We start from the raw sequence: 26,858 nt of genomic DNA, 5'->3' as shown, positions 1-26,858 counted from the left end.
CCCACTACGGCAGTAGAGCTAAGGTATGGCTCTGGCCCTTGTTAACTCCATGAGCTTAAGCGACGTCCTCAGCCTCTCTAGACTCTTTAATTTTCTTGTCTATCACATAAGGACAGTAAGGGCAACTACCCATCTTCATGAGTTGTTCTGCAGATCATATGCAAGAAGTTAAGTGAGGTGGCGAGGACTGGGTGCAAGGAGAGCGAGCCCTCAACACAGAGAGAGCACCTGGTGCAGGGAGAGTCTTCAGAACGAGAGACGGTCTGCCATCAACTGGCCCTCCCCATTGTTGACAATTCTCAATCATTAAAGACAGGGCAGGCGGGGCATGGTGACTCGGGCCTATAATCCCATCACTTTGGGAGGCCAAAGCAAGTGGATCGCTTGAGGCCTGCAGTTCGAGACCAGCCTGGGCAACATGGCGAGACTCCATCTATACAAAAATACAAAAATCAGCCGGACATGGTGGTGCACACCTGTAGTCCCACCCGCTGAGGTGGGAGGATCACCTGGGCCCGGGAGGTCGAGGCTGTAGTGAGCCACGGTCACCCCCCTGCACTCCAGCAGCCTGGGCAACAAAGCGAGACCCCGTCTCAAAAAAAAAAAAGAGAGAGAGAGACAGAGTAAAGGAAAGTCAGAAACATTAGTCAGTGTTTCCAGTTTCGCTCCCCCAAATCTCTGTGCAGAGGCCATGAGACAGAGGTCAAGTCCATCTCTGCTCACCTGGGGCAGGACAGCAGGTGTGCTCCGGCCTCTTCTCCCTGTTCCTTTTCAGCAGATTCCTCAGCTAACCCAGTAAGCCTGGAGGCCATCTCCATGAATAGCTCTGTTATTTAGTTGAAGACCTTTTACTGCCGAATAAAGATCACAACAGAAAATAACAAAGAGCTTTATTTTCGTGTGGTTGTCCTAGCTTCATTTACTTGTTGCCAAGAGCCTAAGGGAGTTTCTCCACAGCCCTTGATTTGAGCTCAACATATTAACAGCCACAAATACAACGACTTAAGGAGTAAACACGCAGCTTTCCCTACAGACCACCCTGCACCCCAGGGCGGCGCAGCTCCCTGCTCCAGCCCCTCCTGGGGTGTCTGCGTCCAGCAGGAAGGACCCAACGGGAAGCTAAATCCGAGCACTGCGCTCACGCCACTCTCTCCTCATCCCTGGATCCTCCAGGAGAACAAGAAAAATAATAATAATCCCATTTTCCTGCATTCCAAAATGGAGGGCCTGAAAATCAACCAGCAATGGAAAAGAAAACGGGCTGGCCAGTGCGGTGGCTCACTCCTGTGGTCCCAAGTTTGGGAGGCCAAGGTGGGAGGATCGCTTGAGTACACAAGTTCAAGACCAGCCTGGTCAACATGGCAAGACCCCATCACTACAAAAGGTAAACAGATATCAGCCGGGCACAATGCCTGTAGTCCCAGCTACCCGGGACGCTGAGGTGGGGGCTGCCCGAGTCTCGGAGGGCAAGGCCACAGTGAGCCCAGATCACGCCACTGCTCTCTAGCTGAGGAGACAGAGCGAGACCCGTCTCAAAACAAACACCAAAAAAACCCCACATCATCTGCAAAGCCATGCAGGGAGCACAGCTACTTCCCATGAGCTCTTTCCTTGCCCCACTGCCTTCGGGACGTTTCCCCTTACCCAACACCATGATTTCCCTCATCTTTCACAATGATGCAATTCAACAGGAAGAATTAACTGAACTAGAAAAAGAAGAAACAAATCAGACCCTATGAAAACTCTGCCTTCAACATAACTCCAGCATATTCTCATGCTGGCACCACACTATCCTCTACACCCTGTCTCTGCCCACATCCTCCTTTCTGGACACTTAGACGTCAGGGTCCCCAAGGGGCAAGGTTCCATGACGAGCACCCGGAGCTCCTTAGGAGACCTGGCGCTGCTCCAGCTCCTCCGACAACTGGGGCTGGCACTGTGGGCACCACCAGGTGAGCCTCTGGAACCCACCTGGAGGCCCAAACGCTTCCTTCAACAGCTGGTGGCCAGCAGGGCACCGTTCCTTCTGGTAGACCTGCGTGTGCTGCGGGTGGCCCTGAAGCTTGCCCTGCAGCCAGGCTGCACTGAACTCCACCACGCCATCCACCAGGGCCTCCCGTCGCGAGGCGCTCAGGACGGAGCCGAGAGAGAGGGGATGAATCCCGGCTCTGTACAGGACTTCATTCTTAATGATGTTCCCTGAAAGACAGCAGGGGAGGGTGAGGGAGGAAGAAAGGCCACGCCACGTGACGAAACCACCCACAAAGCTCACACGGCAGAAATCAGCTCTCCCACATCCTGCGGGATCTTGGGGCGGGTCAGCAGTATCCACCTCCATTTCCCTGTCTGTAAAATGGGGACAATTCCAACCTTTAAAACCCTATGAAAACCCTGCCTTCAACATAACTCCAGAATATTCTCATACTGGCACCCCTGACCCACACTATCCTCTACACCCTGTCTCTGCCCACATCCTCCTTTCTGGACATCTCTGTGGAGATGAAATGAAAGTCATGCGTGGCCCATCATGGCAAACAGGTTATCAAACAGGGCTCGGGCATCTGACTGCCTGCACTCGAATCCCAGCTCAAGCGGCTCCTACCCATGTGACCTGGCAAGCTCCCCAGCCTCGATTAGCTACCGTCTCCTTATCTGTAAGGCAAGGATGGCTTACCTGGTTTTCGTGAGCAGTAAATGAGAATTCACCAAAAAATGCTGAGCACAGTGGCTGGGATGTAGAGTACTCAATAAATATTAACTGTTATTATCATTTTAAAAAGGTTGGTCGGGCTCAGTGGCTCATGCCTATACTTCAGGAGGCAGAGGTGGGTGAATCACTTGACGCCAAGAGTTCAAGACCAGACTGGACAACACGGGGAAACCCCATTTATACCCAAAATACAAAAATCAGCCAGGCATGGTACCATGCGCCTCTAATCCCAGCTGCTCTGGTGGTTGACCCACGAGACTCACTTGAACCTGGGAGGCAGAGGTTGCAGTAATCGGAGATCGTGCCATTGCACTCCAGCCTGGTTGAAAGGGAGAGACTCTGTCTGAAAAATTTTTCTTTTTTTTCTTTTTGAGATGGAGTCTTGCTCTGTTGCCAGGCTGGAGAGCAGTGGCACAATCTCGGCTCACCGCAACCTCCGCCTCCTGGGTTCAGGCAATTCTCCTGCCTCAGCCTCCTGAGTAGCTGGGATTACAGGCATGCGCCACCATGCCCAGCTAATTTTTGTATTTTTAGTAGAGACGGGGTTTTACCATGTTGGCCAGGATGGTCTCGATCTCCTGACCTCGTGATCCGCCCACCTTGGCCTCCCAAAGTGCTGGGATTAAAGGCGTGAGCCACCACCCCTGGCCCAATAAAATTCTTTTTTTAAATTAAAAACAAAAAGTCCAGTATTCCAGTATAGCTGGGCACAGTGGCTCACACCTGTAATCCCAGCACTTTGGGAGGCAGAAGCAGGAGGATGACTTGAGCCCAAGAGATCAGGACCAGCCTAGGCAACATAGTGAGACCTTGTCTGTACAAAAAAGAAAAAAAAAATTTTAATTAGCAAGATGTGGTGTCATACACCTATAGTCCCAGCTACTCAGGAGGCTGAGGTGGGAGGATCGCTTGAACCAGGGAGGTTGAGGCTGCAGTGGGTTGTGATTGTGCCACTGCACTCCAGCCTGGACGACAGAGAGAGACCCTGTCTCAAGAAATAAAATGAAATCTTGAGCGTGATGTCTGTTATGTTAGGAAGTATTTGGGCAGGTGTCATCCTACCATTTTTCTACCTGCCTCAGTATCTGTGAAGCCAGCCTCGATCCCTCCTTTCAGAATCAGTAATTCTCTTTAGAATGTTCCAACAGGACTCTTTAAGCTCCACCAGGCATTCATCACAATCTTTCCTAACCCACAGTGACCTGAGTCCACGCTTGCTCGGCCATTCAACAATGACCTCCATAAGGAGAGGTGGTGAGTGTGACAGAGGCCGAGCGAGCGTCGCTGTGTCTCGCGTGAGCAGGTGAAGGGAATTCCTGCTCTTCCCAAGAGCGTCAGTCATACTCCTCATTACACACATCATTCTCTCCGGAATTCGTTGACAGAATACCCGGCCTCACGTCTCAGCTGTGCTACTGACTAGCAATGTGTTCTTTGCTTCAGTTTCCTCATTGGAAGAAAGGAAAAACCACTGTAACTATCCTATGGAATGGCAGTAAGGACAAAATCACGTGCCTGGCACATCAGAGCTGCTTGGAACACACTGGCCGTATTACTACTGTTCCTGTTGTTAGCTCTTGCCATATATATCCGAAAAGCCACCTCCGGATGCCTCTTGGCTCCTGAGGGCACAGGGATGCCCATGGTTCTAACATGAAAATGCAGGCAGCACCGGGCCTCCTCTGACCCTCATGAGGGGAGGGGAGGAGAGCCGGCGGCAAAGTCACACCTTGGATACGGAGGTGACTGTCACCACCAACTCGCCTGATTGCCTCAGCAGCCTATTTTGGGCACAATTATTCCCCTGCTGTGGGTAAGAAGAATGGCACACTCTTGGGGCTGGGTGCGGTGGCTCACGCCTATAATCCTAGCATTTTGGGAGACTGAGGAGGGTGGATCACGAGGCCAGGAGTTCAAGACCAGCCTGACCAACATGGTGAAACCCAGTCTCTACTAAAAATAAAAAAGTATCCGGGTGTGGTGGCACATGCCTGTAATTCCAGCTACTAGGGAGCTGAGGCAGGAGAATCCAGCCTCAACCGGAGCCACGGTGCTCTAGCCTGAGTGACAGAGCAAGGCTCTGTCTCAGAGGAAAAAAAACAAAGGAGTGGCACACGCTCAGAGTCCCGCTAATGCACCGTGATATCTGTTTTTTGGAATTACTCAGCACTTCTCCGTAACCTGAAATGCACACAACTTTGCTGCTCGGGCCACTGCACAGGGAGGGAAACTGCTTCTTCCCTCGTGTGCTGTAAGAGCCTCGTGTAGACTGAGTCACCTCTGTGTCTGACCCGGGGAGGCTCCATCCACCCAAGGGCAGCATCCCTTAGAACACGAACTCATTCCTCTGCTAGAGCCTGTACGACTTCAGTCCCTACCGACACAGCTCAGCCACCTCCTGTGGGCCAGGCGCTGCTGTGCAGAGGAGGGGATAGGGACGCGACCCCGCCCTTTCGGAGGGGATGCTCCCGTGTTGCTGGCAGAAGGCTCACAACTGATAACACAATTAGAGTGTGGACTCTGAAGCCGAGAGAAGTTAAAAACGGCACGATCTAATGCCCTCAGTTTAAAAACAAGGGAAGTCAAATGAAGATTAAGCAAGTGGCCCCTTAAGACCAACAGCACTGGCACGAGCGGGGCGGGTCTCAGGTCTTGTGACTCCCACAGGAACGACTTTGCCTTAAGCAACTCTGTGGGCTCACCCCTTCCCCATCAGTCATACCTAGCCCTGAGAAGTGTTTCTGGTCCAACAGCGTATAGCAGACAGGCTGAGCCTGGCCTAGAGCTTCCAAGGCTTGTCCTCGATGGAACTTCTCAGACAGGATGTCACAGGTGGGTGTGACCGCTGGGGAAGAGCTCCAGGACATCTGACAATTATAAAATGCTAGGAAGCCACCACCACCAAAGTGCAGGACCAACCTGGGAAGAAAGACCAGGTCTTAGGTACACGTCATTACAATACATTCAGAGCACGCTCTGTGGCTGGATCATACACACATGCAGACATCCCTGCCTTACCGTGGTTCACTTTTAATTTTTGACTTTTGGTACAAAAGTCAAATTTTTGACTTTTGGTACAAATTTTAATTTTTGACTAATGGTACAAAATCAGTGCACACTCAGTAAAAGCCATACTTTGAGTACCTATAAAACCATTCTTTGACTTTCAGTACAGTACTCAATAAATTATATGAGACATTCAACATTGTATAAAACAAGCTTTGTGTTAGATGATTTTGCCCAACTGCAGGCTAATGTAATTGTCCCGAGCACAAATAAGGTTAAGTTAGGCTAAGCCATGATGTTTGGTAGGCTAGGCATATTAAATGCATCATTTTTTACTTATAATAGTTTCTTTTTTTTTTGAGACATCGTTTCATTCTTGTCGCCCAGGCTGGAATACAGTAGCTCCATCTCAGTTCACCGCAATCTTCGCCTCTCAGGTTCAAGCGATTCTCCTGTCTCAGCCTCCCAAGTAGCTAGGATTACAGGTGTGCACCACCACACCTGACTAATTTTTTGTATTTTAGGTAGAGATGGTATTTCATCATGTTGGCCAGGCTGGTCTTGAACTCCTGGAGGCGATCAACCCTCCTCCACTTCCCAAAGGGCTGAGATCACAGCCATAAGCTAAGCACACCTAACCTAGTATTTTCAGTACTCCAAATACTCCATGTACCCTTTCCACCATACAGAAAGAATATATAATTTTATTTAGTTAGTTTTTTTTCTTGAGATAGGGTCTTGCTCTGTTGCCCAGGCTGGAGTGCAGTGGCACAATCACAGCTCATTGCAGTCTCAACCTCCCTGGCTCAAACTATCCTCCCACTACAGCCTCCCAAGTAGCTGGGACTACAGGTATGCACCACCACACCCAGCTAATCTTTTTATTTTTATTTTTAGTAGAAACAGGGTCTCACTATGTTGCCCAGGCTGGTCTCTTACTCCTAGGCTCAAGTGATCCTCCTGCCTCAGCCTCCCAAAGTGCTGGGATTACGGACATGAGTCACTACGCCTGCAAGCGATATTATTTATTTCAAAGACCAACAAAGCAGACGAAACTCAGGCCAGCGTATTAAAGAAAAAAGGGACAAAGCAAAATAAATAGAAAACAAGTAAATGAGAAAAGACATAACCAGGTAAAAAGAGATTTAAAAAGAGGGGCATGATACACATTCACTCTGTGGCAATATATCTGAAAGCTCAGGGGTTAGCCTGCTTCGTGGAGTGCATTTCAATGCCTCCAGCTGGTGACTAATCCAGGATTCAGCAAAGGGCAGGCTCCTGATGATGAGAGGTTTGCTGGGGGTTCTGAGAAAAGTTTTGTCATCTTTTTTTTTTTTTTTTTTTTTTTGAGATGGAGTTTCACTCTTGTTACCCAGGCTGGAGTGCAATGGCGCGATCTCGGCTCACCGCAACCTCCGCCTCCTGGGTTCAAGCAATTCTCCTGCCTCAGCCTCCCGAGTAGCTGGGATTACAGGCACGCGCCACCATGCCCAGCTAATTTTTTGTATTTTTAGTAGAGACGGGGTTTCACCATGTTGACCAGGATGATCTCGATCTCTTGACCTCGTGATCCACCCACCTCAGCCTCCCAAAGTGCTGGGATTACAGGCGTGAGCCACCGCGCCCGGCCATCGTCATCTCAACTTCTAAAAGTGACCTTCTCTTCTGGATTTTGTTGGTGTGGATAAAATCCTGGAGCTGCAGTCACCTACTGCTGCTGGTCTAAGGGCAAAACCAACGCAAGGAAAGCTCAAAGCCAGGAGAATCCTAAGAACGTGAAGCCAGAACCTTAGAACTGCAACCCCAACGCCCACCCTCCTCCTCAACTTCCCTTCATGGGAGCCCCACATCTCCTGACCACAGACGCTACTCCAAGTTATTTTTATAGCCCATAGCATCCTATGATATCTACATCGTGCCACAAATAAAGACTACCTACAGATCTGGCCGGGCGGTGGCTCACGCCTGTAATCCCAGCGCTTTGGGAGGCCAAAGTGGGCGGATCATGAGGTCAAAAGATTGAGACCACCCTGGCCAACATGGTGAAACCCCGTCTCTACTAAAAATACAAAAATTAGCTAGACATGGCAGCGTGCGCCTGTAGTCCCAGCTACTCAGGAGGCTGAGGCAGGAGAATCACTTGAACCCGGGAGGCAGAGGTTGCAGGGAGCCGAGATGACGCCACTGCACTCCAGCCTCATGACGGAGCAAGACTCCATCTCAAAAAAAAAAAAAAAAAAAAGACAGACTACAGTTCTAAACATTTTTAAAAATCACGAAACTTCAGAAAATAGAAGTCACGTGACTTTCTCTGGGGGCAGAAGGGGCCTTTTTTAGCAAAAGGGGAAACTTACGAGAAACCAAGAAAAACACCCACCACTGACGACATAAAAATTTAAAGTCCCAAATGCCAAGAGGCATCCTAAGCACAGTGAAAGGACACAGGACAGACTTCAAACAATACTGGCAACACACGGCACAAAGATAAACTTTCTGTCCAAAAGCTGCAATACATTGATAAGAAGTACACAAACGACCTAACATTCATGAGATTGCAGCTCAACTAGCAGTTCATAAGGCCATAAAAACGTGCAGCCCTAAGAACGTGCATTCCCTTTGACCAGCAATGACTCCTCTGGGAATTAACACGAAGGACATAATCCTAATCCTAAATAGAGTTTTATGTACAAAATGTTGATCTTCACATTCATACATTAAAAACTGCAGTGGGCGCGGTGGCTCATGCCTGCATTCCCAGCACTTTGGGAGGCAGAGGCAGGTGGATCACTTGAGGCCACGAGTTCCAGACCAGCCTGGCCAACACAGTGAAACCCTGTCTCTACTAAAAATACAGAACTTAGTCAGTGTGGTGGTGCGCGCCTATAGCCCCAGCTCCTCAGGAAGCTAAGGCAGGAAAATTGCTTGAATCTGCAAGGCAGAAGTTTCCATGAGGCGAGATTGCCCCACTGCACTCCAACCTGGGCAACAGAGCAAGATTCCATCTCAAAAAAATAAATAAAAAACTCATCAAACTGAACACTTAAGATCTGCATCCTGCCGGGCACGGTGGCTCAAGCCTGTAATCCCAGCACTTTGGGAGGCCGAGGCGGGTGGATCACAAGGTCAAGATATCGAGACCATCCTAGTCAACATGGTGAAACCCCGTCTCTACTAAAAATACAAAAAATTAGCTGGGCAAGGTGGCGCGTGCCTGTAATCCCAGCTACTCAGGAGGCTGAGGCAGGAGAACTGCCTGAACCCAGGAGGCGGAGGTTGCGGTGAGCCGAGATCGCACCATTGCACTCCAGCCTGGGTAACAAGAGCGAAACTCTGTCTCAAAAAAAAAAAAAAAAAAAAATCTGCATCCTACTGTATGTTAATTATATCTCAATAAAAAATAGACACACAAGCAATATACTTAAAAAAAATAAATAACTGGGAAATCCTGTCCCTAAACTCAAAGCACACTAGTCAGGCAATGAAATGTTCTTCAGGGACGTCTCCCCCTCAAGTGCCACATTCGCTGGGAAAGTTCTACCCTTCTCCCAGCCACCGTTGGTTGTGCGACCCTCTCCTGGCCAGACCACAGTCCACTTCCTATCACTGGTAGACACAGAGGTGGCCTCGTCCTCAGTGTGTCCCTGCTGCCTAAGTCCCAAACCCTGCCAAGCAGGGACCCATGACTATCAGGGCCCATGAGAATCAGATGGCCACACCCTTACCTGGGGGCAGGGTCCCTCCAGTCACCCCTCTTGTTGGCTTTCTTGGCTCTGGAGAACTCGTTCACCCAAATGCTGCCAAACAAACCAAAACAGACACGCAGCCACCTTCCAGCACCTTCTGCAGGGATGGCTCCTGCCAAACACTGTGAGTCACCCTCTCCCTGGGGGACCAGTCCTGCAGACTGTGATGATCCATCAGGGGTCTTCCACCCGCTGGGCTCCCGGGCCTGCCTTGGGTCTGCAGCCCCTTCCTTCTGCGTGTCTTTTTGTGGAGGCTCTGGTGGTGGGCTGTTGCCAAGTGGCCCCATTTCTTCATCTGGATCAAATCTAAGGAATAATCTCTTTCCATGGACCTAGAAAAAATGAACGTAGATCTAAGCCTTATAGATCCAGAGGGGAACAGGGGAATGCAGCTACGTAGCCTATTGCAAATTTCTTCCTTCTCGCCCCATCCTCAAAGCCTTCCCAAATGCAGTCTTCGGGCTCTGCCTTTTGCTCCTTTGCTCCAGTGGTGTGGGCAGTTCGCAGGTGGTTTCCAAAGTGACTGGGAGCAAGCATGAGGCTTAGTGGGCAGTGAAACAGACCCACGCTAGAAGGCAGGGCCACCTGGAATATCTGAGGGGAATCGCTCCCAATTTTTTTCATGCAGTAGCTAAGATATGAACATAAATTGTCATTCCTTCAATCCATTCGTAATACATTTTCTTTTCTTTTTTTTTTTTTGAGACACAGTTTCGCTCTTGTTACCCAGGCTGGAGTGCAATGGCGCGATCTCGGCTCACCGCAACCTCCGCCTCCTGGGTTCAGGCAATTCTCCTGCCTCAGCCTCCTGAGTAGCTGGGATTACAGGCACGCGCCACCACACCCAGCTCATTTTTTGTATTTTTAGTAGAGACGGGGTTTCACCATGTTGACCAGGATGGTCTCCATCTCTCGACCTCGTGATCCACTCGCCTCAGCCTCCCAAAGTGCTGGGATTACAGGCTTGAGCCACCGCGCCCGGCCTTCTTTTCTTTTTTTGTGTGTGACAGAGTCTCGCACTGTTGTCCGGCCTGGAGTGCAATGGTGCGATCTTGGCTCACTGCAACCTCTACCTCCCGGGTTCATGCAATTCTCCTGCCTCAACCTCTCAAATAGCTGGGACTCCAGGCGCATACCACCATACCTGGCTAATTTTTTAGTATTTTTAGTAGAGACTGGGTTTCATTATGTCAGCCAGACTGGTCTTGAACTCCTGACCTCGTGATCCGCCCACCTCAGCCTCCCAAAGTGCTGGGATTATAGGCGTGAGACACCACGCCGGGCCTCATGATACATTTTCTATTCCAGAAATAAAAACAGTGCTTGGGAACGCACAGACATGTGCACACACAAAGAGCAGCTAAAAACAACGTACTGTGAAACTCAGTGACCTCACCACCCCTCTGCCAGCATACCTGACTTCATATGGAAACTATCATCAACAAAAATTAGATACCAAAACAAAAATTGATCAACGACTCAAATTACCACTGTAAACTGTACAAGGCAAAGGACTCACCTCATCTCACCACAAGTGATTTCAGTAGAAGAAAATAAATATAGAAAATGTGTGTTAAAGGATGTTCCAGCTGCTTTGAGTTTTTCTTTATTTTGGTTTTTCAAATGGAGTCTCACCCAGACTGGAGTGTAGTGGGATCATACTGGCTCATTGCAACCTCCACCTCCTGGGTTCAAGGGATTCCCTAGTCTCAGCCTCCCAAATAGCTGGGACTACAGGTTCACACCACCACACCCAGCTAATTTTTGTATATTTAGTAGAGACAAGGTTTCACCATGTTAGCCAGGCTGATCTCGAACTCCTGGCCTCAAGTGATCCACCTGCCTTGGCCTCCCAAAGTGCTGGGATTAGCGGCGTGAGCCACCATACCCAGCCCATGCTTTGAGTTTATTTTCATACTTCGCCTCCTGATATGCAGTATGTGTGTGCCCAGATTTCAGGATGAGTCGGTTCTACACAGCCTGAAGTTCAGGCAGTCTTTCAAAGAGTATAAAAACCAAAACATCTACTAATACTGGAAATGTCTGTGTTACTTTTTTGACCACTATAGGTCTGTGCTTAAAGATGGCTGTTCTGCCAGGCGCGGCGGCTCACGCCTGTAATCCCAGCACTTTGGGAGGCCGAGGCGGGTGGATCACGAGGTCAAGAGATCGAGACCATCCTGGTCAACCTGGTGAAACCCCGTCTCTACTAAAAATACGAAAAATTAGCTGGGCATGGTGGCGCGTGCCTGTAATCCCAGCTACTCAGGAGGCTGAGGCAGGAGAATTGCCTGAACCCAGGAGGCGGAGGTTGCGGTGAGCCGAGATCGCGCCATTGCACTCCAGCCTGGGTAACAAGAGCGAAACTCTGTCTCAAGAAAAAAAAAAAATTTCACATTTAAAAGGGGAGGTGACACTATGTACAATTGCCAAAAGGTGGGAGCAACCTAAATGCCCATCCATGAATGAACGGATGAGCAAAATGTGGTCTACAATACCACTCAGCCTGGCAAAGGAAGGGAATTCTGACACATCAACGACGTGGGTGAGCTTTGAAGACTTTATACTAAGTGAAATAAGCCTGTCAAAAAAACTCCAAATACCGTATGAGTCTACTGATACGGGGTACCTGGGAGAGTCAACTTCATAGAGACAGAACGGAGAAAAGCGGTTGCCAGGGGCTGCGGGGAGGGCGGATGGGGAGCTCGTGTTCAGCAGGTACGGAGTTTCAGCTTGGGGAGATGAAAAAGTTCAGGCAAACTGTCAGACAACGTGAATACATCTAACACTACCGAACTAGATACTTCAAAATAGCAAAGACGGTAAATTTCAAGTGGTTTTCATCACAGTTTTTTTCTAATTTAAAAAGGTGGTAGGGGTGAGAGGGGCACAAGTATGAAAAGCGAGCACGGAGAAAAGTGTGGGTGGGCCGGGCACAGTGGCTCATGCCTGTAATCCCTGCCCTCTGCGAGGCTGAGATGAGAGGATGGCTTTAGCCCAGGAGTTTGAGACCAGCCTGGGTACAAAGTAAGACCCCCATCTGTACAAAAAAACAGAAAAGAAAATTGTGGGTAGAAGCAGAGGTTGCATACGGAAGAAGCGCCCACAGCATGAGGGGCAGGTGGCCGTTACCCGGGCTGGGCTTCACAAGAAGAGAGGAGGGCAGAGGAGACAGGGCGACAGGGTGTCCCCCGCTGAGGGGACAGACCTGTAGGCACAGGTGGAAGCCCCACACTAGGAGGGGGGCTCCTGGCCAGACAGCAGCTGGGGTGTGCGCTGTTAGCACTGCTCCCAACAAACCCGCCAAAGGCACCAAAGAGCTCTAAACCCTCAAGAGCAAGAGGAGGAACAGACAGAGGTACAAAGCCCCCCACAGACAACGAAAAACGGGCACAGGAAGGGTAACTGACGAGGCAGAGCAGAGTCCTCTGCTGCAGCAGAAGGGGGTCCCAAGGAAGAGGGAACCCAGGGAACCCACCCACCCTGGCCGCAGGTGAGCAGGAGACACGGAGGCCCCTGGTGCTGCGGGAAGAGGTTAAAAATGGAAGGACTGGTCCTCACACATTGCTGGTGAGATGATAAAATGATGATACAGCTGCTTCAGAAAACACTACAGAAGACACCCAAAAAGGTAAACACAATATATGGTCCAGCAATTCCACTCCTAGGAAATGTTCCCAAGAGAAATGAAAACATACATCCACACCAATACTCGCACATGAATGCCCGCAGCAGCATTATCCATGTAAGTCAAAACGGTTGAACAATCCGAACGTCCATCAACTGATGACTAAACATCACTGACCACAAAATGTGTGATACGGTTTGGCTGTGTGCCCACTGAAATCTCACCTTGAATTTTAGCTGCCGTAATTCCCATTTGTTGCTGGGGGGACCCAGTGGGAGGTAACTGAGTCATGGGGGTGGGTTTTTCCCATGCTGTTCCCATGATACTGAGTCTCACCAGATCTGACGGTTTTATAAAGGGCAGTTCCCCTGCACAGGCTCTCTCTTGCGTACTGCCATGTATAAGATATGCCTCTGCTTCTCCTTCGCCTTCCACCATGATAGCGAGGACTCCCCAGCCTTGTGGAACTGTGAGTCCATTAAACCTCTTCCCTTTATAAATTACCCAGTCTTGGTTATGCCTTTATCAGCAGCATGAGAACGGACTAATACAGTAAATTGTCACCGGGAGTGGGGTGCTGCTGTAAAGATAATGCGGAAGCAACATTGGAACTGGGTAACAGGCAGAAGCTGGAGCAGACTGGAGGGCTCAGAAGATGGGAAAGTGTGGGAAAGTTTGGAACTTCCTAGAGACTTGTTGAAAGGTGTTGATCAAAATGCTGATAGTGATATGGACAATAAGGTATAGGCTGAGGTGGTCTCAGATGTACACAAGGAACTTGTTGGGAACTGGAGTAAAGGTGACTCTTGCTATACTAAGAGACTGGTGGCATTTGTCCCCTGCCCTAGAGATCTACGGAACTTTGAACCTGAGAGACATGATGTAGGGTATCTGGTGAAAGAAATTTCGAAGTGGGAAAGCATTCAAGAGGAAGCAGAGCCTAAGTTTGAAAAATGTGCAGCCTGATAATGCAGTAGAAAAGAAAAACCCAATTTCTGGGGAGAAACTCAAGCTGGCTGTAGAAATTTTCATAACCAGGAGCTGCACGCTAATCACCAAGCCAATAAGGAAAATCTCTCCAGGGCATGTCAGAGACCTTCCCGGCAGCCCCTCCCATCACAGGCCCAGATGCCTAGGAAGAAAAAATTGTTTCCTGGGCCAGGGCCAGGCCCCCCTGCTGTATGCAGCCTAGGGACTTGGTTGCAGCTACAAGGAGCCAATGCACAACTCAGGCTGTTGCTTCAGAGGGTACAAGCCCCAAGCCTTCATGATTTACATGGACTGAGCGTGCGGGTGCATAGAAGAACTGAGGTACGGAAGCCCTCCACCTAGATTTCTGAGGATGCATGGAAATGACTGGATTTCCAGGCAGAGGTGTGCTGCAGGGGCAGAGCCCTCATTCAGAACCTCTGCTGCTAGGGCAGTACAGAAGAAAAACAGGGGGTTAGAGCCCTGATGCAGCGTTCCCATGGGGGCAATGCCTGGTACAGCTGTGAGAAAAGGGCCCCTGTCCTCCTGACCCCAGAATGGTAGATCCACTGACAGCTTGCACCACACCCTGGAAAACCCAGACACTCAACGCCAGCCTGTGAAAGCAGCCAGGGTGAGGGACTGTACCCTACAAAGCCACAGCGGTGGAGCTGCCTAAGGCCGTAGGAGCGCACCTCTTGCATCAGCAGGCCCTGGATGCGAGACATGGAATCAAACCTCATTTTGGAGCTTTCCGATTTGACTGCCCCACTGGATTTCAGACTTTCCTGCGTCCCGTAACCCCTTCATTTCAGCCAGTATCTCCCACTTGGAACAGGTGTATTTACCCAGTGCCTGCGCCCCCTCTGTACCTAGGAAGTAACTCACTTGCTTTGGATTTTACAGGCTCATAGGTGGATGGAATTTGCCTATGATCTGTCACAGATCATACTTTGGACTGTGTGGACTTTTAAGTCAACGCTAAAATGAATTAACACTTCGGGGGACTGATGGGAAGGCATGGTTGGTTTTGAAATGTGAGGATATGAGCTTTGGGAGAGGTTGGCAGTAAAACGATACAGTTTGGTTGTGTCCCCAAATCTCACCTTGAATTATAGCTCCCATGATTCCCAGGTCTTGTGGGATGGACCCGGTGGGAGGTAATTGCATTATTACCTTCAGTGGAGGATAGGCTCACCTGGGCATCCTGGAGCCACAGAGACTGCAGGCCGGCGGGCTGTAGCTTCCTGCTGCTGCCCCCTGTCTTGACCACCTGCTGGCCCACAAAGGGGGAGACCAAATGGTGAAATTTCCTCACCAGCGGCCCTTCTGGCATCCCTGTAGGTAGCAATGGGCAAAAGAGGCCACAGACTTAGCTCATTTATCTCTAACATCTCTAACAGGTGCCAACTAACTTTAAAAGCCAATATGGCCAAAAAGGGAGCATGGCTGGGAGGGAGTCAAATGACAGAGAAGCACCAGCTGCGGCAGGGTGTGGCAAACCTGGCAGCAAAGGCAGCCCCTCTCACCTTTCTTCAAGACACTTATTAAGCACCAACAGTGTGCTAGGCAGCACATCATGTGCACTATCCACTTTGCTCCTGAGCGACAGCTGCCACCGGGGGAGCTGGCCCTGCTTGCTTTCTGCCTGGACTCTGAACCTCTAACAATGTCCTGGCTTTCTCTGACCTCCCTCCTCCCACTCTCAAAAAGCAGCCAGTCCAACCTACTGCTACTGACCTATTTCCCACTTTTTAAGGGACCAGAGTGAAAAGACAAAGATGTGGATCCCACCATCCAGGACCACCAACCACTCACCTGGGGGAGATGTGCATGAGATGACTGCAACACGCACAGAGCTCAGAATCATAAGCGAGACCCCCAGCCATGCAGTTAACGCCCAGCTTAACTGCAGATACTTATCCCTGATCACCGAGAAACAGCTGTGGCTCTGTTTCAATGCCCGCCGGACGAGGAGGCTCAGGCCTAGAATCCCAGCACTTTGGGAGGCCGAGGCGGGTAGATCACGAGGTCAAGAGATCGAGACCATCCTGGTCAACATGGTGAAACCCCGTCTCTACTAAAAATAGAAAAATTAGCTGGGCATGGTGGCGCGCGCCTGTAATCCCAGCAACTTGGGAGGCTGAGGCAGGAGAATTGCCTGAACCCAGGAGGCAGAGGTTGCAGTGAGCTGAGATCGTGCCATGGCACTCCAGCCTGGGTAACAAGAGCGAAACTCCATCTCAGAAAACAAAGCAAAACACAACAATGCGAACGCAGGGCTACGGTGCCACCTCTGCTCTCCCTGCCCCAAATCATCCCAGTCCACTGAGAGCAGTCTGAGTGGTCTACACCCCGGCTGCTCGGGCAGAGGGGACCCCCAGCCTCACCCAGGTCAGCTGCCTAACCACCGGTTCTTGCACCAGCCTCTCTGTAAGTTATGGTGAAAATCGAAAAGAACTAAGTAGATACCGGGTATGTGGTAGCTATTATAATTCAGACCGTAAAAAACACTTTAGAAGACTTTTTAAATCTCAGAAATGAGGATGGCTAACAATCTCAGCATTCTCATAGTTTCAGCAGCAGCACATTCAATAACGTGCTGCTTACACTGACTGGCTGGTGCCAATTCGATGAAATGTAATACTTCCCCTCATCAGGTTTCGAGACACTTTACAGGGAATCCTGACAAAAGCGCCGGGCTGGAGGGAGACCTGCCAAACGCTGCTGACCCTAACCAGTTGGGAGCCTCATCCTCTCCAACGGGAAAGCCTCTGGAAAAGCCTTCACCTGAAATGCACCAAGTCCTTAAAATTTCTGGACACATGGGCATGTTTCCTCCAGGGATTTTATGGAGCTGGAGAGGTGCAAGCCGCCTCTGCAACAGCCTTGAAAGTTGAGACGCTGAAGGGGCTTCGCAGAGTCGCGGAGGACGCCGTGCCCACCCTCGGGCCCTCCCTGCCCGGGGGCTACCCAGGAGCGCGAGGCGGACGCTGCACCCCCCCGGGGAAGGGAAGGGGCGTCTCCCCGTTCTCTTCCGAGTGCCCGAGGGAGTTCTAAGACCACTGCATTCCCAACTCCGCCTCGGGGTGTGGGGAGAGGGGCGCAGACGCGGGTCTGAGGGTCCCTGGGGGCTTCCAGGCGTGGGCAGCAGCTCCGCAGGCGGCCGAGACGGAGGAGGGTACCGCGCCCGCCCTTCCCTCCCGACTTCCCCGCCGGCCGCGAGTCTACCGGAGGGCGGGCGGCTGCACTCACCGGCTCCGGGTGGCCGCCCCTCGGCCAGCCCCAGCACCGCTCCGCAGCCAGCCCAGCCGCTCCAGCTCGGGGCGGAGACTTCTCGGCGCCGGGGCCCACGTGGACTCCACCTGCTACGGGACCCCGCTGTAGGTGGAGGCAGCGGGGCTCCTCCCCTGGGTGGGCGTGGAGTCGGCCCGGAGGCGGTGGCGGGCGCGGAGCTGCCTCTGGGGTGCGCGCAGGCGCGGGGATCATCCCCTGGAGCCGGGGTCGCGGCTGCTCCCTTGCGGTGGGCCGGGGGTTCCGTCCCGGGGGGTCACTGGAGGCGGGGTTGCGGCCAGGGGTCGGGAGTGAAAGCCGGGATGGAATGAGGGCGCAGATTGGGACTAACATTGGAGAGACGCTCCTAGAACTTTTTTTTTTTTTTTTTTTTTTTTTTTGAGACAGCCTGTCGCCCAGGCTGGAATGCAGTGGCGCGATCTCAGCTCACTGCCACCTCCATCTCCTGGACTCTAGAGATTCTCCCGCCTCAGCCTCCGTAGTACCGTGCCTGGCTAATTTTTGTGTTTTTAGTAGAGACCGTTTCACCATGTTGGCTAGGCTGGTCTCGAACTCCTGACCTGAGGTGATCCGCCCGCCTTGGCTTCCGAAAGTGCTGGGATTACAGGCGTGAGCCACCGCGCCCGGCCCTCTTGGAACATTTCTTGTCCCAAGGAGACAGTTATAGGGAAAAGGCAATGGGTGTGCGAATGGCACAGCCTGGGCGTTCCCGCAGTGACAAGCCTCTCCGTGGGTTCTGCGTGGCCTCCGAGCCTAATAAGTATGGTGCAAAGGAAACACGTGGTCACGACTCGTGAAATGTTGAACGGGTGGGGGATTTTTTTTGCTTTCTATTATTTGAATATTATTACTTGAATGTTTACTATAAGCAAATTTTGCTTAAAATATTTGTGTATTAAAGTTTTATTTCAAACAATAAAAGAGATAAAAATAATAGGCTGTTTTAAAATAAGCATGTTTTCTTGTCTGTAGTTCTCCAAGAAGGATCGGGAGCAAGCACTTTCCAGGAAGTTCCAGGAAGTTAGGAGGGAGGTTTGGGGAAGTCCCCAGCAGGTGTTCCGGAACTCGGCTAGGGTGAAGTCACCACGGACCCTAGCTGAGGGGCCCTGGGAAGGACTTGGTCAGCACAGGGAGACAAGCCCAGCCCACTGTCAGAGACATAGTTGTGTCCTACTGATTGAGAGGGAGGGTGCAAGTGGCCTTCCCACAGTGGCCACCTACTGAAGAGACAAGGGCAGGAGGTGAGGGGAGGGAGGCCTAGGGTATAGGGTGCTCACCTAGAAAGGCATCCTGGAGGCAGAGGGGATGAGGTTTGAGGACATGGGGTTTACAGGAGACATCCCTCAGAGCGCCTCTGGTCCCCTCTTTCTATATCTGGCCTTTTCTGGAGAATAACGTCCCAACCCTACAATGCCCCTGCTACAGGATCAGGCTCACCACAATGGTAGTTTCTGGACCCCCTAGCTCCTGTAGACTGGCTGAGCTAAGAGGGAAGCCATATCCACAATCCTCGCCTCACCTGGTAGAATGAATACCTGGTGCCTAAATGGGTTCTTCTGAGGCTAAGGGACTATGCAGTTGAAAACCAGATGGTTCACAGCTTGGCTCTGTCATTGACTATATTCTTTATTGAGCACATACTATGTGCAAAACACTGTTGTGAGCTCTTTGCATGTATTGCTTGATTATTAGTCATGGGGATTACAAACAAGTCACAGTATCTCAGACTCCATTCATTAAATGAGATATCTATTTCATAGTATTATAGAAACATTACAAAGCCATACTTTTCAAACTTCAATGTGCCTGTGAATCTCCTGGGAAGCTTGTTTAAATGCTGATTCTAAGGTCTACACCACGGCCCAAGATGTTGCCTTTCAGCCAGCTGCCGGGTGATGCTGATGCTGCTGGTCTAGGGGCCACATTTTTTTTTTTTCGGAGACAGAGTCTTGCTCTGTTGCCCAGCCTGGAGTACAGTGCCACAATCTTGGCTCGCTGCAACCTTCACCTCCCAGGTTCAAGCGATTCTCCTGCCTCAGCTTCCTGTAGCTGGGATTACAGACACGCACCACCATGCCCAGCTAATTTTTGTATTCTTAGTAGAGAGTGGTTTTACCATATTGGCAAGGCTGGTCTAGAACTCCTGACCTCGTGATCTGCCCGCCTCAGCCTCCCAAACTGCTGAGATTACAGGTGTGAGTCACTGCGCCTGCCCTAGGAGCCACATTTTGAGCAGAAAGGATTTAGGGCACAGCGCCTGGCAGTTGGTAGACTCTCAACAAATTGAGTGAATGATTCAATTCATCCATGTTGAGTGAATGATTAAATGAGATATTAACTAGGAAACACACATAAACTGTAAGTATACCCAAGTGCTGTGCAAGCATATGTAATCATCTTTCTAAGACAAACAGGCTGAATAATTTGGCTTGGAAAAGGCCAGCCTGCAAGAGTGACTGCACAGAGGAGTGGCTAGAAGCCTGCTCCCAGACCAGGCTGCCTGAGTCCAGATACACCACTCAGCTGGGAGAGCCAGGGCAACCAACTCACCCTTTCTGTACCTCAGTTTCTTCATCTGTAAATGATGACCTCAACCTCACGAATTTATTTATTTATTTATTTTTCTTTCTTTCTTTTCTTTTTTTTCTTTTCTTTTCTTTCTTTTTTTTTTTTTTTTTGCGGCAGAGTCTCACTCTGTTGCCCAGGCTGCAGTGCAGTGTCCTGATCTTGGGTCACCTGAACCTCCGCCTCCCAGGTGCAAGTGATTCTCCTGCTTCAGCCTCTGGAGTAGCTGGGATTACAGGCACCCGCCACCACACCTAGCTACTTTTTGTAGTTTGAGTAGAGATGGGGTTTCACCATGTTGGGCAGGCTGGTCTCAAATTCCTGACCTCAGGTAATCTGCCCCAAAGTGCTGGGATCACAGGCCTGAGCCACGGAGCCCAGCCCCTGTGGGATTTCTTTTCTTTTCTTTTTTTTTTTTTTTTTTGAGACGGAGTTTTGCTCTTGTTACCCAGGCTGGAGTGCAATGGCGCGATCTTGGCTCACCGCAACCTCCGCCTCCTGGGTTCAGGCAATTCTCCTGCCTCAGCCTCCCTAGTAGCTGGGACTGCAGGCGTGCGCCACTATGCCCAGCTAATTTTTCTATTTTTAGTAGAGACGGGGTTTCACCATGTTGACCAGGATAGTCTCGATCTCTTGACCTCGTCATCCACCCGCCTCGGCCTCCCAAAGTGCTGGGATTACAGGCTTGAACCACCGCGCCCGGCGGGATTTCTTGAAATGATTCACCTCCATCAGGCTTTGGGTATGGTCACCGCACTGGGTTTCCAGCACTGGATCTGGTGTATGGCAATCACTAAACATTTTAGTAATTATTATTTGTCTGCCTGCTGGATTGGGGCAATTCCCAAGCCCACTGGAGCGGGCCTTAGCACTGTAAGAATAGGTTCCCATCTTTCCCTTTTTTTGGGGAGCGGGGGACATAGTTTCACTCTCTGGTCCAGGCTGGATGCCTTGGCAAGATCTCGGCTCATTGCAATCTCTGCGTTCCAGGTTCAAGTGATTCCTGCCTCAGCCTCCCCAGTAGCTGAGATTACAGGCTCCCGCCACTACGCCCAGCTGATTTTTTTGTATTTTTAGTAGAGACGGGGGTTTCACCATGTTGGCCAGGATTGGTCTCAAACTCCTGACCACGTGATTCGCCCGCCTGGCTTCCCAAAGTGCTGGGATTACAGGCGCGACCCGCCGCACCCGGCTCTGGCGCCCAGTTATCTAAGAGCCGCAGGATCAATTGCTCTTCCTTCCTTCTTGGGCCTGTTTTTTCCAACAGAGCTGGAATTGTAATGCACATGAAAACAGGTTAAAATACAGCCGCCCCAGAGAATGCAGGGAACGGAGTGAGAGAGATGGACACTAGGACCCTGTAAGGAACGGACTGCATTGCTGCTGAAAGAGTTTGGGGATTCTGAGGCACACCGGGAGGGTCCACGTGGCTCTAGGGGCACCTCGGGAGGAGGGGCTGAGGTTCCGGGGACTCTTCCAGTTCCCCTCTTTTTTTTTTTTTTTTTTTTTTTTGAGACGGAGTTTCACTCTTGTTACCCAGGCTGGAGTGCAATGGCGCGATCTCGGCTCACCGCAACCTCCGCCTCCTGGGTTCAGGCAATTCTCCTGCCTCAGCCTCCTGAGTAGCTGGGATTACAGGCACACGCCACCATGCCCAGCTGATTTTTTGTATTTTTAGTAGAGACGGGGTTTCACCATGTCGACCAGGATGGTCTCGAACTCTCGACCTCGTGATCCACCCGCCTCGGCCTCCCAAAGTGCTGGGATTACAGGCTTGAGTCACCGCGCCCGGCCCAGTTCCCCTCTTTTTGCGGTATGTGGCCTTGGACAATAAGCCCTGTTCCCCAGTGCCTCTAGGTCTTGCTTTCATCACGTTTGAGTTGGGAGAATTTGGAGCCAAGGATTCTCCTCAACTTCTAGAAAGACACTGAAAGACTCTTCCTCTTGGACTGCCGGTCTAGACCCAGACTGGGCGGGACTTCCCAGCTTGCCGATCTGCACTGTTTCGGAGACGCAGGAGTAGGGTGTAAAAGCCCAGATTCTGGAGTCAAATAGATGTTGTTTGAACCCTGATTTGCACTTACTAGCTCTGTGACCTTCAACAACTGGCTAAAATTCATGGGCCGTATCTTTTTTATGTGCGAAACGTCTGCAGGGGGGACATGGAAGTGTTTCCTGTGACTATAGAAAGCTGCTAGCAGAGTGTGATATGCAGTTATGTTCAATAAGCCGCAGGAACCTTTCGATAGAATTTCGGGGCTGCTTACAGATTGAAGGCTGGAAAACTCGGTATGTAGTGGAGGCTGAAGGGGGGACACGGGCGCCCCCACGTGTTAGGCGCATTAACTGCAAGGGCCGTACCCTAGGTCAGTCCCGTGGACCTCCTAGTGGAGGGGGGTGGTCAGTAAATGTTGCTCTTCCTCACACCAGCTCTGTGGCTTTGGGCAAGTTCCCTTGACTGAGAGACAAAAGGGTTTGAGCCAGATGGTCTCGAGACCCCACATGATTTGTAAATGAGTCAGGCATGGTATCTCAGTCTGGGCTTCTTTTTCTTAGCAGGGTTCAGTTTCATTTGTTCCATTCAGTCTCTCAGGCCAGCTGTTGGAAACTTAGGGATGCTGACTTCCCAATCGTTAGCAGCTTGCCTCCTGAAATAAGTTCAGCTTCCACGGTGGCTGCTTTGAGGAACAATGTTCGTTGGTTGCATAATTCTGGAACCATTTTTTAACCTCATTAATTGGGTCACAGTGAAGACACTGCTTTCCATTTGAGACTCAAGACATCAATCTTTTTTTTTTTTTTTTTTTTTTTGGACAGAGTCTTGCCCTGTCACCCAGGCTGGTGTGCAGCGATCTTGGCTCATTGCAACCTCCGCCTCCTGGGTTCAATCAATTCTCCTGCCTCAGCTTCCTAAGTACCTGGGATTACAGGTGCCCAACACCACATCTGGCTAATTTTTTGTATTTTTAGTCGAGACGGGGTTTCACCATGCTGGCCATGGCTGTCTTGAACTCCTGACCTCAGGTGATCCACCTGCCTCGGCTTCCCAAAGTGCTGGGATTACAAGCGTGAGCCACCGCGCCTGGCTTGTTCATTTTTACAGTGAGGTATAATTTTCATGCTGTTGTTTTTGATCTACAAAAAATGAGGAAAAGCCCCAAATGATTAGTTAAAACTATTTCAAAACATGGGACCTGTGCTGGGTGTGGTGGCTCACACCTGTAATCCCAGCACTTTGGGAGGCTGAGATGGGCTGCTCACATAAGCCCAGGAATTTGAGGCCAGCTGGGGATATGTAGTGAGACCCTGTCTCTACTGTAAATTCAAAAAAGCCAAATGTGGTGTTGGCACACATCTGTGGTCCCAGCTGCTCAGGAGGCTGAGGTGGGAGGATCACTTGAGCCTGGGAGGTGGAGGCTGCAGTGAGCTGATTGCACGACTGCACTCCAGCTTGGGGGACAGAGCAAGACTCTGTCTCGAAAACAAAAACAAACAAAAATGGGCCCCACGGCAGCGGTGGGAGTGGGTAAAGGGGACCCTGCCAGCAGGAAGGTTGGAAGCCACTCTGAGGAGTCCCCAAGGAAAGGTGTACAGTGGGCGGCTGTGGAAATCACAGAGGACTCCAGCAGTGCCCGGGCTCCTCGGAGTCTGCAGCAGCTCCTTGCAACGGAGAAGCATGTTCGGGGCACTTGGGACCACAGTCTTGCTCAGAAGAGCCTGGCCTCCTTAGGCTTCTGTGATTTCGGTGTTTACCGACCATATGTATCCTCCATCCCAGCTCAACAGTGTGTAATCATCGAGAACCCTACAATAATGTATATTTGCCATTTTTATTAAGTTCTCAAGGAAAAGGATGGGGGGGAATGATAAATCTCAATTTTTTTTTTTTTTTTTTTTTGAGACGGAGTTTCACTGTTGTTACCCAGGCTGGAGTGCAATGGTGCGATCTCGGCTCACTGCAACTTCCACCTCTGGGGTTCAACCTATTCTCCTGCCTCAGCCTCGAGTAGCTGGGAATACAGGCGCCCGCCTACCACACCCAGGTAATTCTTCGTATTTTTAGTAGAGATGTGGTTTTGCCATGTTGACCAGGCTGGTCTCAAACTCCTGACGTCAAGTGATCCACCCGCCTCAGCCTCCCAAAGTGCTAGATCATAGGCGTGAGCCACCGGGCCAGCCAATTTTTTAACATCTCTAATTACAACTCACTTTCAGCAAATTCATCCTGAACAGGCAGCACAAGAGACTGTGGTATCTTTGTTGTTTGAGCAGTCTACTAATTTTGTCCACTAGTGTTGTTCCTAGTATGGAGCTGCTTCCGAGCTAACTCCTTATGTCAGCCTTTCACTGACCGGGAAGTTGACGCTGGTTCAGCTGACCTGAGAAGTGATTAGAATCAGTGCACCCTGTTAGAAACCTCTTACAGATCCAGTGGGGTGTGTGTGCGAGAGAGAGAGAGAGAGAGAGAGAGAGAGAGAGAGAGAGAGACAGACACACACACAGAGAGAGGAGAGAGAGAGAGAGAGAGAGAGAGTTTTTTTGTTTTGTTTTGTTTTTTTTTTTTGAGACGGAGTTTCGCTCTTGTTACCCAGGCTGGAGTGCAATGGCGCGATCTCGGCTCACCGCAACCTCCGCCTCCTGGGCTCAGGCAATTCTCCTGCCTCAGCCTCCTGAGTAGCTGGGATTACAGGCACGTGCCACCATGCCCAGCTCATTTTTTGTATCTTTAGTAGAGACGGGGTTTCACCATGTTGACCAGGATGGTCTCGATCTCTCGACCTCGTGATCCACCCGCCTCAGCCTCCCAAAGTGCTGGGATTACAGGCTTGAGCCATCGCGCCTGGCTGAGAGAGAGAGTTTATCAGGTGAAGAATGGCAGCCACAGCTGTAGAACTGAAGACAGTCACCCCGGAGGGAATGGAGTGAGTGGGAGTGGCAGTATGACAGTGTCTTATTATCACTCATCTCAGGACGGGGGAAGCCTCCTGTGTGTGTTCACCTGAAAGCCTCCCCTCTCGGGGCTTGCAATCATGAGCATCAGGATCTCACAGGCTTCTTCAGTTCTCGTGTTCTGGTTAACTTGGAGCACAGCTGTGCGATCAGCGCTTTTGCCAAAACTAACTCCCCGCTCTCCCGGGTTTTAGCCAAAGTGAGCTGGCATTGCACAGACCAGAAAAAACATGGACTCTGAAAAATGAGGTCTGTTTTAATATCATCTTCGCTTTGATGATTTTCTTTGTTATCAAATAGCCTTTTTGCAAATGCCACTGCCACGGCTATCTGGAGGAGCCGGAAGTTACAGGGCAGCACCATGTCCCTGCCGGACAAGGGACAGGGCCTCAGTGACTGAAATGACAGCAACAGTGTAAAGCGGCAGACCAACCACAGGCAGTCCCTTGAGATTCCACTTCCAAGCTAAGCCTCAAGGAGACACCGCATGCTTGTTACTACAGGGTGATGAACATTCGTGTTCCAGCTTCAACCGAGCAAGGCAAGAATGCACTCTGAAGAGCAGCTGTCAATGTCACAAAATGATGTAACAAGCAAACCAAACCCAGAACACCCAGGCCCACTCCAAAAGGAAAAGCTTTCTGAATGGCTGTGTCCCATGAGCTCAGTCCACAAGAGAGCTGGGGGCTCTGCGGTGGGGGGGGTCTGTCCTAATACTCTCACCCCTGGCTCATTGGGTGCATATTCAGAGGCTATAAACTTATTTTCATTATGGTTAAGGCAAACATAATCACAGAGTAATCACAGCTCAAATTAATTTTGTTACTGTTCGCCTTTCTTTGAGGCATTTCAAAGTGAAATTGTAAAGGTAAATGCGCTCCTTAATGGTTAAATGACTTGATGTGGGCTTCCAAAGGTTTGGTTTGTTGTTTTGTTGTTGGAAACAGAGTCTCACTCTGTCACCCAAGCTGAAGTGTAAGTCGCACGAGCTCAGCTCACTGCAGTCTTCACTTCCTGGGCTCAAGCGATCCTCCCACAACCTTCTGAGTACTGGGTTCACAGGGGCATACCTGGCTAATGTTGTATTTTTTTGTAGAGATGGGGTCTCCCTATGTTGCCGCAGCTTGTCTTGACCTCCCAGGCTCAAGTAATCCTCCTGCCTTGGCCTCCCAAAATGCTGGGATTACAGGGGTGAGCCACTATGCCCGGTTTCACTCCACATACTTTTAAGAAGTGGCTGAGCAACCCTGTGGCCTGAGGAGTTGAAGACAAATGGACAAAGGAGAGGAAGTGCCAGGATTCTTTCTCAATTTGGGGCATCATTTGCCCCTTTAGGAGCCTGTTTTGATCAAACCAGTAAATGGCAAGAGTTCCTCTGGGCCACCCTCCAGGACACACTTTAAGTCAGATGGGGCTAGAGAACGTTTTCTTCCAGGTGGATGGAGTCTTGTGCTCCAGACCCTGATGTCTGGAGGAGAGCTCTAAAAATGCCCCCAGGTGGCGGTGGGGGTGGGGAGTGGCCATTCCTGTAATCCTAGCACTTTGGGAGGCCGAGGAGGGAGAACTGGTCGAACGCAGGAATTCAAGGCCAGCGACAAAGTGAGGTCCCATCTCTACAAAATAAAAAAACTAGCCGAGCAGGGTGGTGTGACCTGTGGTCCCAGCTACTCAAGAAACAGGCAGGTGGATCGCTTGAGCCAGGTAGGTCCATGGTGGCCCCACAGCACACCAGCCCAAGCAGCAGAGCAAGACCCTGTCTCAGTAAAGAAAGAAATACACTGAGCTACTTTTTGTTGGGCCACAAGGAATTTTGTCTATGGATGGGTCCAACCCTCTTCTGGGAAATTCAAGCCTGGGCGACCCCCATCTAAGGTCTCACATTAGCAGGGCTGGGATGAGTGTTCTTTTCGGGAGCCACTGCTACCTAAAGAGGGAGCCCTTGGCCAATGGCCCAAACGGAAGGATACAGTGGTGAGTGGGTCAGTGGGTCTGT

General features: G+C 50.6%; 1 protein-coding gene across 2 annotated transcripts; it reads right to left on the bottom strand.

The window, feature by feature from the left end:
• Positions 1-632: 632 nt before the first annotated feature.
• Positions 633-17,395, bottom strand: NEIL2 (nei like DNA glycosylase 2). 2 transcript variants are annotated; one of them, XM_074384172.1, is made up of 6 exons: positions 17,312-17,395; positions 15,255-15,394; positions 9,439-9,791; positions 5,433-5,629; positions 1,972-2,199; positions 633-851 (listed from the first exon to the last, which is right to left on the bottom strand). In XM_074384172.1, exons 2-6 carry the CDS (start codon positions 15,390-15,392, stop codon positions 784-786), a joined length of 984 nt encoding a protein of 327 aa, XP_074240273.1. In that variant the 5' UTR covers positions 15,393-15,394; positions 17,312-17,395; the 3' UTR covers positions 633-783. The 2 variants fall into 2 exon arrangements, with proteins under 2 accessions (XP_074240273.1, XP_039317059.1); XM_039461125.2 differs by lacking the exon at positions 633-851 and having other exon boundaries at positions 874-2,199.
• Between the last annotated feature and the right edge of the window lie 9,463 nt (positions 17,396-26,858).

The sequence above is a fragment of the Saimiri boliviensis genome, chromosome 13 (genome assembly GCF_048565385.1).
Source record: "Saimiri boliviensis isolate mSaiBol1 chromosome 13, mSaiBol1.pri, whole genome shotgun sequence".
Taxonomy (NCBI): domain Eukaryota; kingdom Metazoa; phylum Chordata; class Mammalia; order Primates; family Cebidae; genus Saimiri; species Saimiri boliviensis.
The sequence above is the reverse complement of the archived record's forward strand: the minus strand, read 5'-3'. Positions and strand labels throughout refer to the sequence as shown.